The sequence below is a fragment of the Amia ocellicauda genome, chromosome 4 (genome assembly GCF_036373705.1).
Source record: "Amia ocellicauda isolate fAmiCal2 chromosome 4, fAmiCal2.hap1, whole genome shotgun sequence".
NCBI classification, from domain to species: Eukaryota; Metazoa; Chordata; class Actinopteri; order Amiiformes; family Amiidae; genus Amia; species Amia ocellicauda.
The window spans coordinates 8,474,191-8,496,509 of record NC_089853.1 but is presented as its reverse complement, the minus strand read 5'-3'; the positions used below and the strand labels follow the sequence as shown (position 1 = coordinate 8,496,509).

The 22,319-nt window shown below is 39.1% G+C and overlaps 1 protein-coding gene across 3 annotated transcripts in view; it reads right to left on the bottom strand.

The window, feature by feature from the left end:
- dennd2b (DENN domain containing 2B) overlaps positions 1 to 22,319 on the bottom strand; it is a 72,726-nt gene that overhangs the window by 4,002 nt on the left and 46,405 nt on the right. For all 3 annotated transcript variants that reach the window (XM_066700872.1, XM_066700874.1, XM_066700873.1), the window contains exons 5-15: positions 18,222 to 18,367; positions 17,031 to 17,240; positions 15,240 to 15,336; positions 14,690 to 14,734; positions 13,938 to 14,122; positions 12,504 to 12,613; positions 12,258 to 12,327; positions 10,893 to 10,970; positions 9,286 to 9,426; positions 8,541 to 8,689; positions 1,852 to 2,029 (exon numbers count right to left, since the gene is read on the bottom strand). In XM_066700872.1, coding sequence (XP_066556969.1) covers positions 1,852 to 2,029; positions 8,541 to 8,689; positions 9,286 to 9,426; positions 10,893 to 10,970; positions 12,258 to 12,327; positions 12,504 to 12,613; positions 13,938 to 14,122; positions 14,690 to 14,734; positions 15,240 to 15,336; positions 17,031 to 17,240; positions 18,222 to 18,367 — 1,409 coding nt within the window. The remainder of the gene's footprint in view (positions 1 to 1,851; positions 2,030 to 8,540; positions 8,690 to 9,285; positions 9,427 to 10,892; positions 10,971 to 12,257; positions 12,328 to 12,503; positions 12,614 to 13,937; positions 14,123 to 14,689; positions 14,735 to 15,239; positions 15,337 to 17,030; positions 17,241 to 18,221; positions 18,368 to 22,319) is intronic.

Sequence of the window (22,319 nt, the reverse complement as noted above, 5' to 3'; positions counted from 1 at the left end):
CGCTGACTCTAAACGTGAGCGATGGCTTATGCTCCCCACTGATGGGATGCCAAACCCACAAGGGCAAGACTCAACTGCTTTGACTGTTCTAGGATTGAATCTGCTCACACTGATAGGGAGGTTCTGGACAGTCATGTGACTTAAAAGGAGGGTTAAAGGCTGCTTGCGTAAAACAGGAAATGCATTTCCGTAACACTGTTTGTTCTTTACTGTCTTTATTGTACAACAAGCATAAGCAGTTACTACATAAATCTCAGCCACAAGATTTGTTGTTAAAATATTTGTTTTCTTGTTTAGAAATGATCGGCTTGGCATGGTTTCCTCCCTGAATACTTATACAGAGAAAGTTGATGTCATCTGTGTCTGGTCAATGACTTTCCAACTGTAATTTCACAGGACAGCTGGAATCTCCCCAGCTGTGTTAAGCAAGCAGGGATCGAAAGCTTCCTAGCAGTTAATCTTTTAAGTTACTGTGCTGGAGACCAGCGACGAGGAAAAACTAAATTAAGGCATCCAACAGAAATACTTATTTTAGGCCTAGCTGGTAAGCCTATATTAGCGTTAGTAAATCACTTCACTGACAGCTGACACTACACAATTACTACATTTTCAAAACAGCTGCATTAGAAAAATGTATCATGCTTAGATAATAGATCTTCTTACAGGGGGATAAATTCATAACAATTGTGTAAATCACCTTTTGAGTGGCATGTGCTACAACACAGCTGCACAGTTTGTATACGTCAGACAAAGTGTTAATGTCACCTTAATCACTCACTTTGAAAAGACTACAGCACCAGTTAGCCAATTCATGTTGTAAAGGTACATTTCTAAAAACACTGAAGGTTCATACAAAAATCCTTCATCTGCAAATGTTAAAGAAAAACAAAGCCTTGGGAGGATATCTGAGGCAGAATTCTTCCTCTGATCTGCAGATTGTTTATTAGATGAGACAAATTAAACATTAGAAACCCTAAGAGCATTTGTTGCTGTAGCAAAATTAATTTCCGCAATGAAAAGCCTTTTCTGGCTATCTTGAGACAATGCCAGGTTTCAGTTTCTGGATGCTGTGCAAACTTTCAAATGGGCCAGTTTCCTTTTGCTAGGCTGATCCCTGGAGGTAAGACTCGAATTAGTATCTCATAGGTTTTCTTCCAATCTTATGATGTGGATGAATCTGCCTCATGATTTTGTACAGTCAACCCTGATTTTAATTCCTAGAAACTGACATTCAACTTAAAAAAATGAAACAAAACCAGTGTACACAAACAAGCAGAACTGACTTATCAATCCTTTGGTTATACTGGGAGAGACTGGAGACCCATGCTATACAGTACCAGCCAATTAAGCTTGGAAGTTCAGAAAAGAAAACTGAAGTACCCCTTATATACTCAGAACAAAATTCAACAAAGTATATATGTTATAATAATATAGATTTCCACAAAAGGAAAATTCAAGTTCAAAAGTTCAAGCACCTTCAAAAAAGTCACTAAAATAGCTTGGAAAAATTAAGTCTGATGATGAAATGTTTCTAAAAGACTGATATGCAATGTAGGGTCCCTTGGGCCATTGGATATAAACTAAATACTGGGCGTGTGTTCTTTCATTCAGTAGGGCATTTTTCTAAGCTATTATTTTAAATATGCACATGTAGAAACACATATTCCATTTAGTTTCAGGGAGTAGGTGTAATAATAAAAACAATATCAATTTAAAGGATGATTCAATTAAAGTAATGGATCAACTGATCAACACTCTTGAAATTGCTTCAAGAGATATACTTCAAATCAAAGCACATCCCAGTTCTTTATAGTACAGCTTTAACATGTAAAGGAAATACATATTGCTTACCTCCTCCACAGGAAGTTCCTTTAACTTAGGGAGGGAGCTGGACAGCAAGCCCACCAGGAAGGGGGTCGGGCAGCAGACGATGTCTACCATGGAAGAAGGCAGCACCGGGATGAAGGTGTGCTGCCAGGAAAAGGGGTATAGCAGGGCCACCACAGCATGTACACAGCTGGACAGGGTGCTGCAGAGAAGATACAAGGCCTAAAGGTGAGATTCACAGTCAAGTCGACTCTCTGAGCCGTACTTCACATCGAGCTGAACGGTAGCTTTAGTTCCCATGTAATCTGTAATTGGGGATTGATGTTGAACACACACAACTAAAGATCCTTCCGCTGTATCCTTCAACCTGTACATAGCAGCAGTAAGATCCATACACCTGCCATTCCTACACTTGTGACAGACATACTCAACGCTTTCTGCAGTTGACCTTCTGTTGCCTCCACAGTCTGCATTTGCCAGAAAGTCTTCAGCAGAATGCCAGAAACACAGAGTTCTTGCCGGGGGGGTGTCCAAACCACAATTTTGCCTGCATGCCTGAAATTGTTCAATGAACTGTGAACTACTGTCATCCTCCACATTAGAAACCAAGGAATTTGCTTCATTATTGGGTGTTCCTTGGACACAGAAATCCCATCTTTCACCATGTCTTTCCTTCTCCTGACTTAATCAGCACATGGCTTGTCTACACTGGCAGCTACGCCGGCTAGAATCTTCTTGAAATTCAGCTACTAACCTACTTAGCTTGTTACAACAATGGAAACATACAACTCCTAAGCCTTTAAGAGCTACACCACTTTAAGTTGCTTTTACCTTCTTCTGATTATTACTTTATTCCTTTGGATGAAGCCTTTTTTCACAGCAACTTTCAGTCAGTAATAGCAATATATTATATGTAGTGAAACATACAATCCCAGGTAACTGCAACATATATCATAAAGAGGTCAATGATTGGTTGATCAAGGTAACCCAACCTGCTCATTCTTTAACAGCTACATTAAGTGCACAAGGGAACTCAGTCCCATACAACAAAAAATAAAAACAGCATGATGTCACTGTCACAAGATGTATATATGCGTCATTTAGGTGGTGTCCTTTGTTTGGTTTTGTGCCCAGCAATAAAAGACCCCAGATCCCTTTGATTTGGGAATGGCATGCTGAAACTTTAAAGGCCCATCAATAGTAACATTTTATAGCCAGAATTAATACCGAAACACAAGGCAGTGGTGTTTTCATTCTCACGACTCTGTGTACACTGACAGTACTTTTTCACAGTGTATAATTACACAGGAGCAAAAATAAACTGTAAAGTCCTTTGGAAGGCATATAAAAGAGGTCACTAAACTTTGTAGACTTGCACACCAAAGTCTGAACACATGATCAAACACGGCGAACCAACCACTCCACTGAGAAGAACTGCTGTTTTAAATGTTCGTGGTTTGCAGAGGTTGTTGAGAAAGCAAACTCCTTTACAATACTGTGCTCCTTAACAGAGCTGTTCCCACGTTTTGAGAGCAGGGGCTGATGTTTTCTTACCAAAGCATGTATCTCTCTATAATCTGTACTCCACCAGGTCATGTGCAGTTTATATAAATAGTTCTTGTCCAGAGGTTCAAAAGCAGCAGCAGCCACTGGTGTCACTCATCCAGCCTGAGGCGGCGGCCTTGGGAGTTGTATAAAGTTGGAGAGACCGTGGTCCATGATTTACACAGTGACAATGCCCTGATTCCCAGTCAGCACTATCCTTTATTTCCCATTTAACGTAGAGCATACTGCTGTCTGTAAACATCAAACTATTAAAAAAAAAAGCATTGTAACATAGTAATATTAAAACCTGAGTCTCTATTCTTAAAAAAACTCACCTGACACACACAGAAAAAAGGATTTTGTCATTATTATTTTTTCATCTTGATTTTGCAATTGTTTCTTTCAGTGTTTTTGAATTTTTGACCTAAGAATATGTTAAAGAATACCTCTCTCTGCCCCACGCATTAACATGCTGGAACATAGAACCGGGTCTACAGTGACCTACAAACAAAGCTGAGGGCTAAACAGAACTATGCAGATTATTATTACAAGAAATATTACACTTAGCTGTCATAGAAAAACTCCCCTGGGAACCACTGATTCCGGTGTTATAAAACCTAAGGGAAAGTGCAAAAGGATCATTTTTTTGAAGTGTACTGGAACCACACACACACAAAAATAATAATAAAAGAAAAATACCCATGTTCACACAAAAAGATCTTCCCTCTGGCACTAAAGACAGCATATGTGCATTTTGGAAGCATGAAGGATTGGGAATGTCAGTGTGTATCTGTGGGTTGCAGAGATGTGGAAGTTGTTGCAGATTCCCAGGAAATAAGGATCACTGGCTTATCTTCTTTGTATTTTTGATGTTCTTTTAATGCATCTTAATGTACTAACAGTATCCTAGAAAATGACTGGCATCCTGAAAGTATTTGCCATATAAAGCAGGACAGTGCAGCTGTTAACAATGTTAGTTAAAGGGCTTCTGGCAACACATTAGCCCCAAACCACATGATTGCATTTTCCACTTTCCCTGTATAGACTCAGACATTCTGCCCAAACATTTGTCGTCATCTTCCCTCAGGTGTTTAGAGGAGCCATATAATACTACTGTACAACAACCATGTGTGTGGACTACACTATTTAGGCCCATTCGCACCGTCAACACAAGTGTAGGCATGAGGCCTAAACTTTTCACCTCTTATGAATAGGGATTGTGGCTTTAATTATTTTTGGTTTTTGTGTCAGGAATGCAAAAGAATTGAGAATTGAAGTGCGAAATGTCATCATGTCGGCAAAGGTCACAGAGAGGAGGCAGCGGAGGAGTGTGGCATTGTGTGAATTTGCTATTTTAACAGATTAGACCTTCCTGTTAGGCCAGTGTCCCAGCTGGGGGTTTATTGAGAAGTACTGATGTGTCGACACCCAGTACTTTTCTCTCACTCCTTCAGATTCGGACAGACATTCACACATTGTGAGAATCACAAAAGTTGACAGAAAGGGACTGATTTTTTTTGCTCTGACTTTCACAGAAACCTCCTACTGTCAAGTAATATATTCTCAACGAGAAAACCATTCAGGAAGATCTCAGAGTAAATGATTAAGATATTCCCTATCAGCACCACTGAACACATTAAAATGTTTCCAATCTGTGTAGGTTTGTATTTGAAACGTATTTAGCCAATGGCTGTATTATTTCCAGATAGTTTCAAAGTATTTTATTTAGTGGTTAGCACTGTATTGTCTATGATAGATCTTTCCATTTATATTTGGGTTGCAGCAGTCTGGCACATTGACTGTTTTCAGATTACATATAATCTTACTTTTGACCAGCTATCTTGAAACATTGTGTTCCCTTTCTGAGTCCATATGTTCTCATTTAATAAAATAAAAAATGAAAATACAGATTTGGGTAAGTGCATTGATTTAGATAAAAGTGTATATGACAGAAATGCCAGCTGGTTGAAATTTGCTTCTGATGGCTTGGATAAAAAAATGTGATGAAACAAGACAGCATTTTACTGTTCCACTCCCAGATCAGATAAAACAACCTGCTTAGTTGTTTTAAACCTACTGTTTAAAATAATTATGTAGGCTGTAGTCTGGATTAACCATTTGTGGAAGCAGGAAAGTGACTAGGTAACGGCTGAGCTCTGTATTGCTTCATCTCTGTGAATGCAACTGAAGTCTTTGCATCATCTTTGGTATCTTCTTCTTGTACTTACATTTTTACCTTCTCCACTCCTCCTTCACACAATGTGACTAACGGAAATTCTGCAAGTCAAGCATTTCTCAGAGTAAGAAGCAAGAAAGGAAGAAGAGAAAAGCCGCCTGTGTGATCGAAATTGTTCTTGATTAATTCACCATGGCCGTGAGAAAAAGCCTGCAGTCACGGCCCCTTCTCTCACACTGCATTCTCAAAGTACAATAGATACATTCACGTATGAAAACATTGCTGAAACTGAATACTTTTTCCAGTGGCTCAGATTGAACAAAAAAATCTGTTTACGTACTAGGGAAGGCAATTCAATTATCTACACTAGCAGTTACTTCTGCAAATGTACCAAAGGCAGGGAAAGTCATTTGGACACACTACGCAGGAGATGCAAACCAGGGAGCAGTCACTCCATTTTAACTCCTTCCCTCTCAGAATTTGTGAATTAAATGCATACCAAGGAAAAGCCAAATTTATACTGCTTCTCATTAACAAACAATTTATTAAACCAAAAGACTGATTAACTAAAGTAAATGGCTTAGTGATAAAAAAATGTTCTTCTTCACTTTGTAGCTTTTGTTCATTTTCAATCATGCCGTATCAATCAGAGGCTGTCTGTCAGAATGTTTGGGGCATGGCATTGTTATATAGTATAGTTACACATGGATTTGAATAATACGGTATTTGAAAAATAACTACATTGTTTAATATAAAATAATTATCACTCTTTGCACACAGCCACTATTTATGTAGAAGTATATGTAATTGAAAGATTAAGGATTCACCAATCGGTCAAAATCCCGGAGATGGCTGTCTAACTCAAACCTACACTTCTTTTTAAAATGTTCACCACTGGATATAAATTGCAGACATCTGAGTCATACATGATTTTATGCTGCCAGAGTGCACTGGGGTTGTATTGCATAGTATTATCTCCAGGGGCCCACAGCAATTTCCGTTTTTGTGTATTTCTTTAAAAGCAAGGTGTTCTCAGTACAGAACTCACGTAGAATGAAGCCCAGAGCCCCGTTTTGGGACTGAGCATTTTCCATTACTCTTGTTTTCAATGGAAGGTCTCCAAAGCAAAGTAAAAGCATGTAAGCCTAATGTTTTGCAAGTATGGCACCTGTTCCTCACAGGTTAGCAGTCAGTTCATCTAGGCTCTTCTTTATTATTGCTCTGGTGTCAGTGCATGAGATTTGCTCAGCTCAAACATCCACGGGAGATAAACTAATCAATAAAGGGCAGGATAAAATATCTCTTTGTTGCATTAACTACATGTCCTTTCATACAGCCCATTTTAGCAGCATGAAAAGGTTACATTCATATTGAAAAGTATTTTTGTGATATTTAACCTACATCATGCCCAGACACGAAATTACAGCAGGCAGATTATCAAGTTTTTCAGCTCTTATCCTCCAGTAATCTGCTCACATAAATTAGTTTGTGTCCCTGTTTATGTTAAATCAACTAATTTACACAATGTTTTAGTCCTAGTTATAAAGTAAAGCAATACTAAATGAATTTGAAAAAGATACACCCAGTTACACTAACTGGTTTTCCTTTGTTTTGCAGTAAAGGGAGTTGGTATTCTTATACCACTAGAATCAAGTGAACTGTAGCCATGTTAAATACATAAATAACTCTAAAATTAATTACATAAATACAAAATATAGATATGTTCATATTTTTACAGATAAGAAAAAAAGCCACAACTCTCTTGGGAAGCTTAATATGTTGTGATGAAAGGCATGAAAAGTAAACATGACGTTATCAGTTAGAGCACAGCAGTGACCAAAGGCTGAGATCAGGCAAAGGCCTGTGTGATCAGAGGGGTAAACCAAACTGAAAGGAAGTGCATACTTTCCACATAACGTCACAATCCACCAGAGGTCTCTGTGTAAATGTTTACTTAAACTGTCCTCAGCAATGTAAAGATTGCTATTGCACAAATATACACCCAAGAATCCCAAACAGCCCGCTTCACTGTGCCGTGACTGGGGCGGACTGATCTGTGTGGAACCCCCTAAGGACCCTTGTTTCATCTCTAATGGTGCCAGGGTCCAGTATTAGCCACTCATCATGGTTTAAGCTTCTAAAAACAGATAAAAACACAGGTCATCATGAGTTTAGCACCACTGACGAATCTTCACGACAGTGTAGTCTGAGTCTTTCACAGAGTGATCTTCCACTGTACGCACAAGAAATCATTACAACCATACGACTAAACCACAGAGGACGTGTGCCATTAAAAGAGAGGTCTAGTGGGATTAAAAGCAGCTTGGATCAAGCATGGAATCAGTTGTGATAAGTTATATAGTAAACACATTTCAAAGAATAAAGGAAGGAGTTTTCAAGCCACAGCTTATTCTTTTTATTTTTTTGAGGCACTGTAACTGAATGTTCAGTTTATCAAGCAGGTCACTAAACTGACAGTTTCCAGGGTCAAACAAGATGACGCTATATTTGGATAAACCGAAGAGCCTATTGATTAGCAGTCATGAAAGTGCAGGACCCAGCAGTGAATCCTTTGATTCTTAACTGATGTAGGAAAAAAAAAAAAAAAAAAACTAGTTGTACTTCTTGATAGATCCACAATGGAGATGAAAATGCTAAACAGCAGTGAAAGAACATCATTATTCAACACAGATGTTATTTCTATTTCTATGCTCGCTAACCAAAATTACGTTACACATCCATAATACCCTAGGGAAAAAAAAAAAAAAAAAAAAAAGTATATTGAACACATCTGCAGAAACCCTAGATTTGTTGCTCACCATGGGCGACCAAGAAGAACCCTGCTGAGAGCTTTGTGGATTGTACCTGTTAACCTCTTTCATCATATATATAACCATCTAATAGAATTGGCCAATTTAAGTAACACATTTGATTTTAAAGGTAGAGAAGGGAATGTGACGTTTGGAGCTGTGCTGTGTGCAAGCGTGGTTACCTGAGTTTATCTGCCACAAAGATAACTCTGCGCTCCAGCAGCAGAGAGCCGAACACCCTGATGATCTGCCGCACGCTCAGGCAGCTGAACAGACTGTCGAAGTCCACGTGTTCCAGCCGGGAGTCCATGGGCCGGCGCAGCTCAATCACCTACAACAATAAAAACATTACTGGCCAGTCACTACGCAGTCACAGGCCCCACTAACCCGGCCAGGTCCACTGCAGACACACTCAGTTCAGTTAGCAATGGGACATCTGATTCCTACCACAAGGAAGGTTTCATTACCCCCCCAGCTCAACTCAGTGTTGTCTGAAGTGAGCACACTCTGGCTCCCTCCCCAGCCGGCCACTCTTTACTGTGCGCCCAACAATCGACACGAACACAGTTGAGAAAACAGCAAAAAGCACGCTGAGGGAATTGAACAGGCGTCTTTTGACGCCAGCACAGACTTCCAGATGACTCTTTCGAATGCAGCAGGCTGGAGTAAATTTGAAAAGCAGGTTTTGGGGAGAAAGAATAATAGTCCTGCATTATTTTCTCACAGCATCTTGGGTGCTAGAACAGAAGTGTTGACAGGACATGCTTATTGTCCATATTTGTATGAAGAAAATAATATGAATATAGTAAAAATGCACAGAATAGAAGCTTTTATGTCCTGGATACCTGGTGTTTTGCCCTCAGTTTTGTGCTACAGCTCAATCTGTCACAGTCTCTGTGCGGAGAGGACCAAGGTGTCAGGGCTCACCTCATTGCCGGCTCCTGGCAGGAAGGTCTTAACTTTGATGGTCTTTCCTGGTGCCGGGAAGGGTGATTCCATCAGGCTCCTCATAAAGGGGTAGACCAGAGCAGCTGATATCCCCCTCCGCCGCTCCACCTCATCCAGAATCTATACAGCAGACAAACAGCATAATTATACCCATCCGAGAAAAACATACAACTCCCCAAGCACTCGGCAAAGGGATGCTGGGAACATTTTTAAAACTCCTGCTCCAACACTGAACAGCACAATTATCCATATAAGAAAATATTTAAATCGCACTCTGGTTAATCAAGGCTAGTAGATGATGATGATGATGATGATGATGATGATGATGAGGGGGTGTTGAATCTACACCCTTCATTGCTTACCCATTAAGGTGTTTCTTCCCAATATCCTAGCTTTGATGCAACTTAGCTTACCCTTTCAAAAAATATTGTTTTCCTAGGAAACTCTGCGTGGAGAGTTCTTGAATGAAGCGTGTTGGCTGAGATAATGGATCTAAATTAATTCCCCAAGAGACATTCCTGTTAAACCAAAACATCAGGCCTTCTGGTTTATGCTTGTTTAAATACTTCTTCTTCCTGTATTGGAAATTAAATATTTGAGGTCTGTGCTAATTCATTCCTAAATACTCTTCAGCCTTTTTCAGAGAGTTGTGTCATGATTTCTTTCAGTTAAAGTGAATACCACAAGTCAAAAACTGTGCCAAACAATAAATGTGGCATGTCCTAAAGTAAACCAAATGAAGTTCCATCATGCTGGCTTTTAAACAGCTTAATTTTGCTTCACGATGTCAATTACAAGAGTTGAGCTAATCTCATTCCGTGTCTTTCTGATATCAATCTTTAATGGTGCAAGACAGCCTCGAGGCACACTGATCCACAGGCTGCGTCGTTTTTCTGATGAAAAGCAACGATGTGAGCTTTTCATTAACTGGATATTAACACGAAAGGTCAGAACTCAACCTTGTGATATTATCTTAATCAGCCCTTACTTCTCTGTTGCTACTTCTGGGAAACACATTCCCCGTACCCTTTTTAGGCTGATTACAAATGGACTCTAAGGTGTATAAAAAGCCTTAACCTAACATTAACACAATTAATGCCTGACATCCTCTGCTTGTCAGGTTTGCTTACTGTAATGTTTTCAAGAAACTCTGAAAACGGTTGAGGCCAGTTTTAGTACAGATTTCACTACATTTATACTTTTTGTTAGAGCAAGAAATGTTGGATTGGAAAAATTTGATTGAAATAGTCTCATAGGGAGGTTCTCTGAAATTAAATTTTAAATACTGACTAATCCAATGTCATTTTCAAAGCTAATTTTAAATTATATACAACCATATATATATATATATATATATATATATATATATATATATATATATATAGTCACATAAATTAAGGTAACATAATAGTGTGGCTGAATATCCCTCAAGCCCTGATGAACGTTATAAATGTCCTGATTGGGTCTTAAAAGTCCCTGTTCTCAGTGTTTAAAAAATGTTTAATTTTTTTAATGATCAGTTCTTCTTGTCTGTAGTTTGAATGGTTTGCTTTTTACCAGACGACTGTTTGAAAGCATGACCTCACCTTAGAGAACAAGTCGAAACAGCCCAGTCTGCTGATGACACAGTACACTTCAGGTAAGCGTGGTCCTTTTCCACTGGGCTGAGAAAAGAAAACCAAATCACATCATCCCCAGGAAGAGCTTTCTTTGAGTGGTTTTGACAAACAACCTGCACTGAACATGTAGCAACAAATAAAACATTCAGTGATCTATAAACTCTGAAACCAAAGGGAAAGACACTCTTTACACGCTGCATCATTCTGAATTGACTGTGAGTGAGAGTGAATAAAGCAAGTTATTTATATTTTTCATTTTTTACACAGTGTTTATCCCACCTGCATGGTGGTATAACTGGATTTTGTATTCATGTGATAAACTGATTAATACAATTATTTCTTTTAAAAGTGCTAAGCAGTCTCGATCAGAGCACCTAGTGAATCCTATGCGGATTACCTGTCAGATTTCTTTATTGAGATACAGAGCATGGAAAACCTTTCATCTTAAACTTAAGAAATGAATCTACCACAGGTGCACACGGTATGGAATTTATGGGTTTATTTAGAAGTTTTTTTTTTTTTTTTCATTGTTTGTTTGTTTTTACTAAATGAACCCAGATGAGTCTATTTCTGCATCAGACTTTGTTCATTGTATCTCTCCATCTTAACGAGAAGAAGAAGAAGAAAAAGTAGGGGGGGAAGAGTTCTGAATCCCTTTGTCCATATTAGGTATGAATAGTTCTGGAAATGCACTGAGTGATTAAATCAAGTATGTGGGGTTTGCTTAAAATCACAGTGTTGAATCATAAGGAATGTCTCAATGATGCCAGCGCTTGGACTTCCACCAGGCGGGGAGCAGAGTTAACAGGAAAAACACTCACACCGCTGCTGGGGCATCTGTGAGCTCAGAATTAACAGCTACTTAATATCAGCACTGGATTTCAGCTTTGGCCAGCCACTCTATGCAAAAAGCTTTTACCATCACAAGTAAGCTGGACAAGTATATACTGAATGAATGCTTGCCAAATACAGGATTGGCTTTGACATGAGAACTTAAAGTAATAATAATGGGGGAAAAAAATAGTTGTGCTTGTCAATGACAAACTTGGATGTTTCCTTTATTTATTTATTTTAGAAAGCTTTCCTGAGAAAAGCTAATTTAGCTGAAGGCATCAACTTTATGAGAATGTCCCCCAGGGCATTAAAATGAAAGCAGCTAAAATATAGAAGCAGTTAAAGACTGAAAGTGGTTTCTGTCTCACTAGACATTTCTGCTTGACGGGGAAGATTTTCATGGAAAAGCACACTGACATATCTTATTGTTGTTCCTTACAATAAAAAAAGAAAACAAAATGAAGTACTTTAAATGAACAGAAAAATGTAAAGACTAACCAGCAGTCTCCTGCAGTATCCGAACCTCCTGCTACCATCTTCTCCAGTCAGCATAAAGGAGAAAGTCTCACTGGACGGGGGAAAACACACTGAATGTAATCGCCATGATGATTTAAAAAGGATTTTTCACTTTTATATCAAAATATAACAATAATACATATAATTACCATATAATAACTATACAGAACAGAAAAAAAGACTACATTTTTGATTTTTGACGCCGTAGTGTTCGAAGGCCAGTCATACCTGCTGTACTCTGACACCGGGTTCCAGTCCTTGGCATCAGGGAAGCAGAACTGAGGGATGGCTTTGAGGCGCTGCTCGGCCTCCCTCATCTGTTTGGTGGGTCTCTCTAGCTGTGAGAAAAGAAGGCCCAAATGGTATCAGCTCCCCCAGAAACAGAGGACGGCCCGTCTCCAGCCCAGCACTGGCAAACCGCTCAGATGCTCGAGGCGTGAGGGGTGTGGAGAGTTTTGCATCAAAGATTTTACACTTTGATTAGAGGTCCGTGATTGAAAGATACCAGAAGAGCTGTAGCCCACACACGCACACTGGTCTATACAGACAGCCTTGCCTTGTTCACTTTTTACAAAAGTATTAAAAGCTCAGAGTTGCCTATGTTTAGTATGTTACTTTTTACATTTTATTTGCCACACAAGTAACACAATGATTGAGTCACTAATATGATTTTATTTTTTAAATGACACATTGGAATATTGGACTAATACTAGACAGTACGATTTGTATGACTAAGCCATCAGAGACCAGTAGCTAATGTTAGCATTTCTATACTACAAAACAATATTACTGCCGAAGTAATTCCTCATCTTATCTCTTTTTCTCCTTCATCCCAAAGTCACCATTGTTTCATGCCTTTCTCTGGCAGTGAACTACATATTTCCATTCCCAAAGGGACACTACTGCTCTACAAAAATATGGAGTAAATATTCTTTTGGTAACTAAACAATTAACTGTCATGGCAACAGTTTCCTGGTTAGAAAAGTTACTGTCAATAAATCCAACTGACCCTCGACCCGTGCTTAACTGCAACAGCCCACCTCCACTATCTCATGATCTTTGAGGCTTTTGACTAAAAGCACTGAATGAATGTTAACAAAAACAAATCTAGAATTCCTCACAAACACAAGAGTCACTGGGGACACTAGAAATAAATACAATAATCAGATTAGAAACTGCTTTTAACTGGAGGATAATTTACTTTCCTGAATCAAATCCACTACAAAGCAGCTAAAAATTAATGAATTGAAGAGAGAAAAACATAGTGTTCATTGCCCTTTTTTGCAAGTATACTTTACATTAAAGTAGCTGGCTTCCCTGGTTTCATGCATCTGCTCTTGGATCCTTGATTATGCGAAGACAGATTTATTAAAACGTCAGAGAACAATCTGCTCAGATTGTTTTCTTAATAGGAAACTTATACTGCCCGTCTCAGAACAAAAACTAAAAACAAGTAAGACAAACATAGCAGCTATTAAATCTGTTCAGTTCTTGATTGAATTTTGGACAGACGTGAACTAAATTACAACAGCTTCCCAAGGAAAGTGACACGGGTGTATACAAAGACCCCAGAATCTGGTATCCATGAAAAATAAATGGAGAAGTACTTGGCAACTTCATGGCATTAGGATTTGGATGTATTCTCTGCAGGTCAATCCTTACCTTGGGGAATTGGTAGGTGACTTCGGGAGTGTAGGAGTTCTTGGTGGGCTTTTTCTTCAGGGACACAACTACAAAGTATTCAAACAGCTCGCGCTCCTGCCACTCAATCAACTGTAGCTCCAGTGTGCGGTAACTGGGAGCTTTTCTCAGCATGGACTGCAGCTGGAGCAGGCGCTGGGTGTGAGCTGGAGGAGAATCACACAACACTGGGCAGTCACACACGGGCAGCAGGAGACATGGCAGATGGCACATATCAGATTGATAGATAACCCTTTAAGTTTCAGTACGTACTGCTGCTTTGTTATACATGTATTTTTTTAAGTGCTGTTGAAGAAATAATGAAATGATATGTCACTATATGTCACTGTATTCTAAATAGACACAGGCAGTGGCAAAGAGGAAAATGATAATTGCTTCTGAAATATCCTATGTTTTCTTCATCAACTGGTTTTAAATGACTTCGCCAATTCTGCTTGAGCAAAACTGAAAAGTTAAGTTCACATATTTTCCTTGTTTATGGTTACAATCCAGTGTGTATGATTTACACAGTTCACAGAAGTAGGCAGTCCATCTGCTCTTGCTAAATGGAATGTTTGCCAACATCGGACACAGCAAATGATCACAAGAGTATTTGTGGTTTGAGAGACAGAACAACAATTTCAGTCTGCCAAAGACAGAGGAGCATTGTCTCAGAAAAACACAGATCTCCCCCTAAGGATTTACAGTCTGGACTGTACACTATGACCTCTCACCTTTGAACCGATCGTCAGAGTCACTCTCACTCTCGCTGTTGTCATCTGTGAAAAAAGAGCAAAGAGTGAAGGCAAGATGAGCTCAAAGCTATAGAAAAACCTGTACAGTTAAGCCATTGGCTGCGAAACAAACCTGAGAATGCTGTTACAGGGGAAACTACTGAAGTACCTCAGAGACTTTTCCCAGCAACACAGTTATTTTTAATGTCAAAAGACTTGATCAGCAGATTCACTTTCACTTTTTTCTTAATCCTGAACTCTTAATGGTGACAGATTCAGCACTCAGCTTCTTCAAATGGTCTAAACCAAACACATAAACATCTTATACTGCAGGATATCCTTTAAAAAAGGCCAACTGTTATGACCCATCCAGTCTCTTTGTAAACTGAGGCTTATATCCAAATCCACTTGTTTAATTTTTTTTCTTCAAAAGATCACAAAGCATTCAGCTGGGGTTAATTTTTTTAAATAAGAAAACATGTGGGTGGTCATGACATGCTGCTATACATCCAATAAATCATCTTAAGGCCGCGTAAATAAAGCAACATACCCCGCAATGATGAAGTCTCAATATTGGACATCGAAAGCTTCTTAAGTCTTTTCTTCCCCCTTTTTGTGCTGTAGATGGAGTTAATCCTTCGTACCAGCTAAAAAGAAAAGATAAATGTGTATTATATTTGTATTGTATGTAGCCCACTGCGATTACGATATGGAACTAACAGCATGGTGTGACTTTATAAGGACTTAATTTTCTGGACACTCGCATCAGAGCTGCATTTGATAATGACAAGAACAAAAAAATCTTTGTCGTCATCAATGAGTTTACTAAATACTTGCTTCCAGGGTTTTTGTATTGTCAAGTGATGTATGGCCGACCAATCCATCAGGACAGTCATTCAAACCAGGCACATATTTCTGGACTGCAACCGTGAGAGTTCACACCTTAAGATGTTGAAACATCCAGTGTTGCTGAATGTATTTCATGTTTAGAAAGCTTTTGGGGAATGAGCAATGAGCTATTCTAACAGCAGGAACATCCCCAAAGCAGCCTGTGGTCACATATGATGAAAATAGTACAGTGGAAAAATAATTACAGCACCAGGGGGCCCAAAGCCTATTCTGCAGACTTGCTGACTGCTCTGTATAGTCACATCATTGGGGCAGTCTGAACATGGCAAGCTTTCATTCTGTCCAAAGGCTTGGGGTCTGTTTACACAGTCGAAGAAATAAGACCCAGACGTCTAATGAGAATCAAACTCTGTGCTTTACTTTGATGCACCACAAAGTTTGCACCACCACCCTGTTCAGAGGATGCAGTTTTGTGATTAATGCTATGTATGTATTGTATAGGAAACATTCCTATATTCCACAATTCCTATATGTGGCAGCCTGCTAAGTGCTAACACCTGCACTGCACGACTGAGCACTGCCCACAACACAAGATAAGATCACTAACAACTTGTGTTGTACTGTTTCTTCACTACCTGCTCACTGTTTAAACCTGGTGTATTGTTATCAATTTCCTTATTTGCTATAGCCACTGTATCATGCACTGTGTTCTTGGTGACCTCTGTAATGCTGGATCCTACAATTGTATTGTTAAAATTCACAACATTATTTAAGTTTTGCTCTATATGAGGGTTTTTGGGTGTTTGTATGTGTTTATAATTATCTTGTGTAACTGAATATGTTATATATAAAAGAAAATTAATCAAAGAGTTTGCCAAGTAAAAAACTACCAAAATCTAAATAAAATTACTTGCATGGGAATTGATATTTGTTAATGAGTGCTAGAAGACAGACTGTTAGTCATGCACTACGCAAAGCATACACCCCACTGATATGGGTGCTGAAAGTCTTATTCTTCAGTCATATAGTCACAGATCATCAGGTGAGATAGATGTGGGAAACTCAGACCATGATCTGATCTTGGTATGATTAGTTTGTTATGAAACAAAACAAGATAAGACACATTGCACATCTTAAAATTGAAATAAAAGGGAGAGACTTATAGCCTTTACAGGAGAGAGACATTTTTTTATAAACTTTTTATTTTTTTACAATGAGTGGGAAAAAAGCCCTTTAAGAAGAAGAAAAAACAAAAACAATAATAACAAAAGATGATTTATATTCCTGGCCTTGGAACTGAAATACCCCGTGCATTCTTAGGAAACAAACTCTGTGCCAGTTAAGCAGCAATTATGCGGTGACAGACGTTACACGAAATCACCCTCAGAGATTAAGTGGTAAATGTAAAATCTCAGAGCTAAATGTAACCAGCAGTGTTGAAATCAGCGCGAGCTGCGCTGCTGGCGATCAGGACTCAGTGTGCGATCTGTACCTTGGGGATCCTCCTGAGGCGGCACGTGGCCAGGGTGTCGCTGGCGGTGCTCAGGCTGTCGTCCAACAGGCCACAGACGGGCAGGCTGAGCTGGGGCAGCAGCAGCATGTCATCGTGGCTGTGTCTCTTGGGCAGGCGTGACAAACGGTGGCCCTTCCTGTCCGCAGGCCCGGGGAGACGCAAGGACTGGCTGCTGGGCTTGGAGGGAAGCTTGAAGGCAAGGCACTTTGGGTTAACACCGCAACTTAGGGCTATCCATGCACTAAGAAGGATCCTAGTTTGTCATCACCTCGCATAACAACTGTGAACCACACAATGACAGTCAGGAGTGGAAGGAAAGTGGAGCACACATGTGTCAGAGCGTCCCCGGTCAGGCCACCCCCATTTCACACTGCCTGTCTACGGTGCAAACAGCAGACTTCGAGGCACTGTGCACAGGACTAATGCCGTCCTCACTGATAACACAACCTGCTTACAGGCGCTGGGTAAACCATAGGGGTCTCTGTTGCATGGCAAGCCATAGAAATCCTGTGTGGGTTGGAGTCCAAACCACACCAGTCCAACTCTTTGGGGAATCCTGGTCACAGTCAGCCAGAACTCAAACCATCAATGTCTAAACCCCGAGGCTGCTTTCTGTGCAGAGTTTAACTGCATGAGCCACTTGGGAGCCTAGTTATGTGTCTTTAGTGTGGGTCCATGTGTCCATTTCTGCTAAAATCTATCAAATGGAGCTAAAGCCTAGAATGAGTGAGGTATGCCACATCATTTTTGGGGCCTCATTTCCACCTATTTATGCATATGATGCTGATACACAATATTGTCACCTAAACAATTAAAAATAAAGGTTAATTTGGTAAGATATTGTTTCTAATTTCAGATGACTAACTGTATAGACCTATTCATGACATACCAAAATTTGCTCTAGTTTGTATGAAGTCATCCAAGGAACACCTATATATGAAGGACTACATTAATAAATTCTGTTACAAATTGTTTTCTATCAGGTCTCAGGTTTAAAAATTGTCCGCAAATGGGACTTTTCAATCTTTGGTGCAGAACTCTTCATAAATCCTGCAGCTTTTTAGCTTTTGTCATTCTGATACTTCCTAAACTTTCCTCAAGAGGTTAAGAGAAAAGGCTAATTTTACTCAAGCAAAATATATGATTATCCCATTCGAAGTGGTGAATTACCTGGGGAGGCGTAGTGTACTTCCTGTCCTGTGAGGTCCACATCCTGTCGAGTGGATCCCTGGAGTTCTCAGATGACAGTTTGGATTTGCGTCCTCCACCACGGCCCTTCAGGTCAACATCCTCGTACGGATTCTCTTTGGATGACTCTAAGTGGAGTTTGAAAGAGGAAAAGTTAAAGGAAAAAAACAGGCTGCGGGGAAGTTGTTTCACAAGGAAGAAAGAAGTATGTTTTTAAAGAGAGGCGGGGAAAAAAGCCCCCCAGAGTGGAATCTCCTCGGTTTATAGTTCCATGAGTCATGCGGGACAGTTGTGGATAAGTCTGTTGGCTGCATTGACCCTCATTTGTGTTGTCTTTGAAAACAGTTACTGTTAGGCAAAAGCAAAGCTGAACTGTATTTTCAGGACAGGGGGATGATCATGAGTCAACACACTAGCATGCTCACTGTCTGAAGCAGGCGGCTGTCTCATTACGCAGAGTAACTTTATTTGGAGAACAAAGTGGCTCTGCTGCAAATGCAACTAGATGCTGGTGTACAGCAGTCTGCCAGCTGTGAGCACAGGCCCTGGCACACAGTCTGTGACTCCGCAAGTCTGCAGCTAATGATAGGGAAGGCAAAGAGCATTTCAGATTGTTTGGCATTCATTGATTCGTATGGAAGATAATTAGCATGTGTACAAACATGTGTTACACGCCACATATTGTCGCTTTCAACATATGCTGCTTGAGTTCCTATATGTTCGGAGGCTGGCAGTATGTACGAGGGTTTACCAGTAACTTAAAATGAGCAATACTTAAATAATATATTACAGGTATAGATACAGGTATAGGTGTCAATATAGATATCTTGAGAAGTAAATATATATTTTTTTAATATATTAAACCCAAGCAAATCTTAAAAACAAGTAAATGATAGATCACTATAATATCCATCATATGGGATATATACCCACCCACACATATATAGATTAATTAAGTTGCTATATTATACAGTATGTGTATTTCCAGGGATAATCAAACCCTTCTTTTGAACTGCCAGCAAAAATAGCTTCCTGGGAGAATTTAGAGGAGTGTTTCAGGAGACAATGTTCCTTCATTTCAAGATGTAGCCTGAAATTTTATTTGTGTTTTCCTCATAAAACTGACAGTCATTTGTCTTGCTTAACTCTCGTAACTCATTAAGCCCTCTCCTCACTGATCTGGTTCCAGTTATTTCTGTCCACGTCCACACAATGAGACCCATGGAGCTTGGAGGAATTTATAGTCTAAGTGCCGGAACCCTGAAGCTTTCTCTATTGTGTTCATACAGAGATACAGCCGCCTCCCCATCAGGAAAACACTGTGCAACTCTGTAGTGTGCCACACGTCCCAAACAGACCATTATGCTAATTTGAGGATTCTGTCATTTAATCAGTTATGAAAAGGGGGGAGAAATTAACAGGATTTTAATTACAATAAAACAAATAGTGACAATTCATCCCCATGTCAATTCGCCCCCATCATTATACGTTCTCCACTTGAGCATTTGTAACCATGAGTGCATTAACTTATTGTAGAGCCATAGAACACACATATGTGTATATATAGTAGGCAGGCTATATATATATATATATATATATACACACACACACACACACACACAATTATTTTTTATTTATTATAATGTATGTTTTTAATTGATACATTCATTTGAGACTATAACCCCAATAATACAGTTTTATACAATTAATCACAGAACTGGCAATGCTGCCAGTTGTATAAAACTGTATTATCGGGGTTATAGTCTCAAATGAATGTATCAATTAAAAACATGCATTATAATCATTAATAAAAAATAACTGTGTCTGTGTGTGTGTATTGTATTTTATTGCAATTGTATTGCAACTGCATTTTAACAAGATGTATCATTTCTGATAGATACGACTGCAACCTATTGTCTATCTGAAGATAAATAAACTATAATTAACTTTTTACTTCTTCATGGGTTCATCCTTAGAATTTCAGAAACCACTACAATATAAAATTAAATTCATGTATACTGTCAATTTATTGATTCTTAAATAATGTAATATGTGTGGCATGCATTTTAAGATTGAATGGGTCTGCTTCTATCTTGTTATAAGTCCCTGTGGACATTTTTCTATAACTTAGTCCCTCAAATACAGAACACCCTGTTCTTGATTAGGTTAGACCGGTGCCACGATCATGACTTGAATGATGTACACATATTAATCAACACCTGTACAAGTCAGAGGGATTTTCCATCCCTTGGCTGGTGTTTATGTACAACCTACTGAAAACTGTCAGACCAGGTTTTGCAGTTCCAAGAAAAAAAAAAAAAGTTTCTACATTGTAACATTCCAGGCCCTCCTGTGTAGCTCAGTGTGTAATTTTTTTTTTTTTATTAATAAATAAATTGTAACATTCCCCAATTCCTGCATTGTATTCAGCAAGATCTAAAACTGAAATTGAGCCGTTTTCCAGCAGCTAAAGTACAAATTGTTCCATGAGCCCTACTTGACAATTCCTCATTATCTGGCTGGAACCTGGATAGGATAAGAGTGGTGTACCATATATCATTACTGAGAGAAAAAACTCACAAATGACCCCCATGTGCTCTACACGGACTTTGTACTATAACTGTATAATAACCGTGGTCTGGAGAAATGATGTGTTTCCTTTGCTGCTGATGGAGCAGAAAGTGCTTATTAACTGCTCTAGTTACTGCATTCCAAATAATCGCTGGAGACGCGGCGCACCTCGCAAGCGCTTGCATTCCCTTTCCACAATACGGCCTTACTTGCTTACAACATGGGCCATTTCAAACAGGTATGTATTTCAAATATTGAACTGGAGAACTAATATATGCATTTGGATTGAAGAAAAAACTGTTGCAAGAGAAGAGTATATTTTCCTGAATCTGTGCTTGAGGGGGAAAGCAAGACCTCATATTGACTGAGATGTATTAAGATACACTGTGAGGTCTGTTTTAGGAGTCAATCACATAACACCCAGCCCTGGACCAAGTGCAGTTTAAAATGTTCAGGTTCAGTAGATTAACATCATTGCAGGACTGTTAGTTCACCTTAGAAATTAAAGAGATCAGCTCTTGAGAATGTTTAAGTATTACAATTATTCTAACCAGAAGACCAAATGCTCTGAGAGAACGATACGATGTTATTTCATAGCTATTTAAATGTGTTACTTTTTCACATACATACTCCTGATAGAAATATGTTTAAATATTTTACTCTCTTATTAGGCTGTTCAAAGTATTTCTTGACTACAACAGTATTTAATTATTTTCAGCCAAGAATGTACACAAAATATTTTCTTTCTACACACAAAATGTATAGTCATAAATGATAACTGTGGTAATGTCATGTTTACTGTATATCAACAAAGAGCACCTCTGTTCTCCTCAGCAGATGTTATCAGTTAAAGCCAGTAGGTTTCATAAACCCGAAAAAAGTCATTTGACATTTTTTTTTTAATCAATGCAAGAATGCCCCTTAAGTCATACAAAGTCGAGATCTGATTATGCCTGCTTTGGTTTAATGAAGAACCCTGGTCAACAGCTGCTGCACAGTGTTTCTCCTGGCAAATCCTACCTCTTATACCATCGAATTGGAATTCCGCAGTATGCAGTATTGTGTTGGGAATTCACACTTAAACAGTCTTAAATGAAAGGTGTAGCATGTGACATCCACAGTGTTTGTAAACTCCCCGGGGTCTGGGGTAGTAAATTCAGGAGATTGAAGTAAGTCAGGATATGAGCTCTAGAGCTGGAAAGCATTAAAGAAAATTAGTCTCAAGTTAAAATTAACAAACGCAGTCCATTTCTTGGTGGTTTGTTCTGTATGGTTGCTGTACTTTCCACTGCTGCTGATATAGGATCATTCACAAAGCCTCGACGAAGCACAAACAGCTCGATGATATGTGAATAAGCCTTTAAGATCATGTTTTACGTACACATATGTACTATATACTTAATTTACAGTCACCTCTGAGGAAAATGGTTGGGTAGCATTTACACAAACAAACATGGCTTTCTCAGCACCCCGCTCCAGGACTCAAGGATCCTCTGAGGAATGTGGATC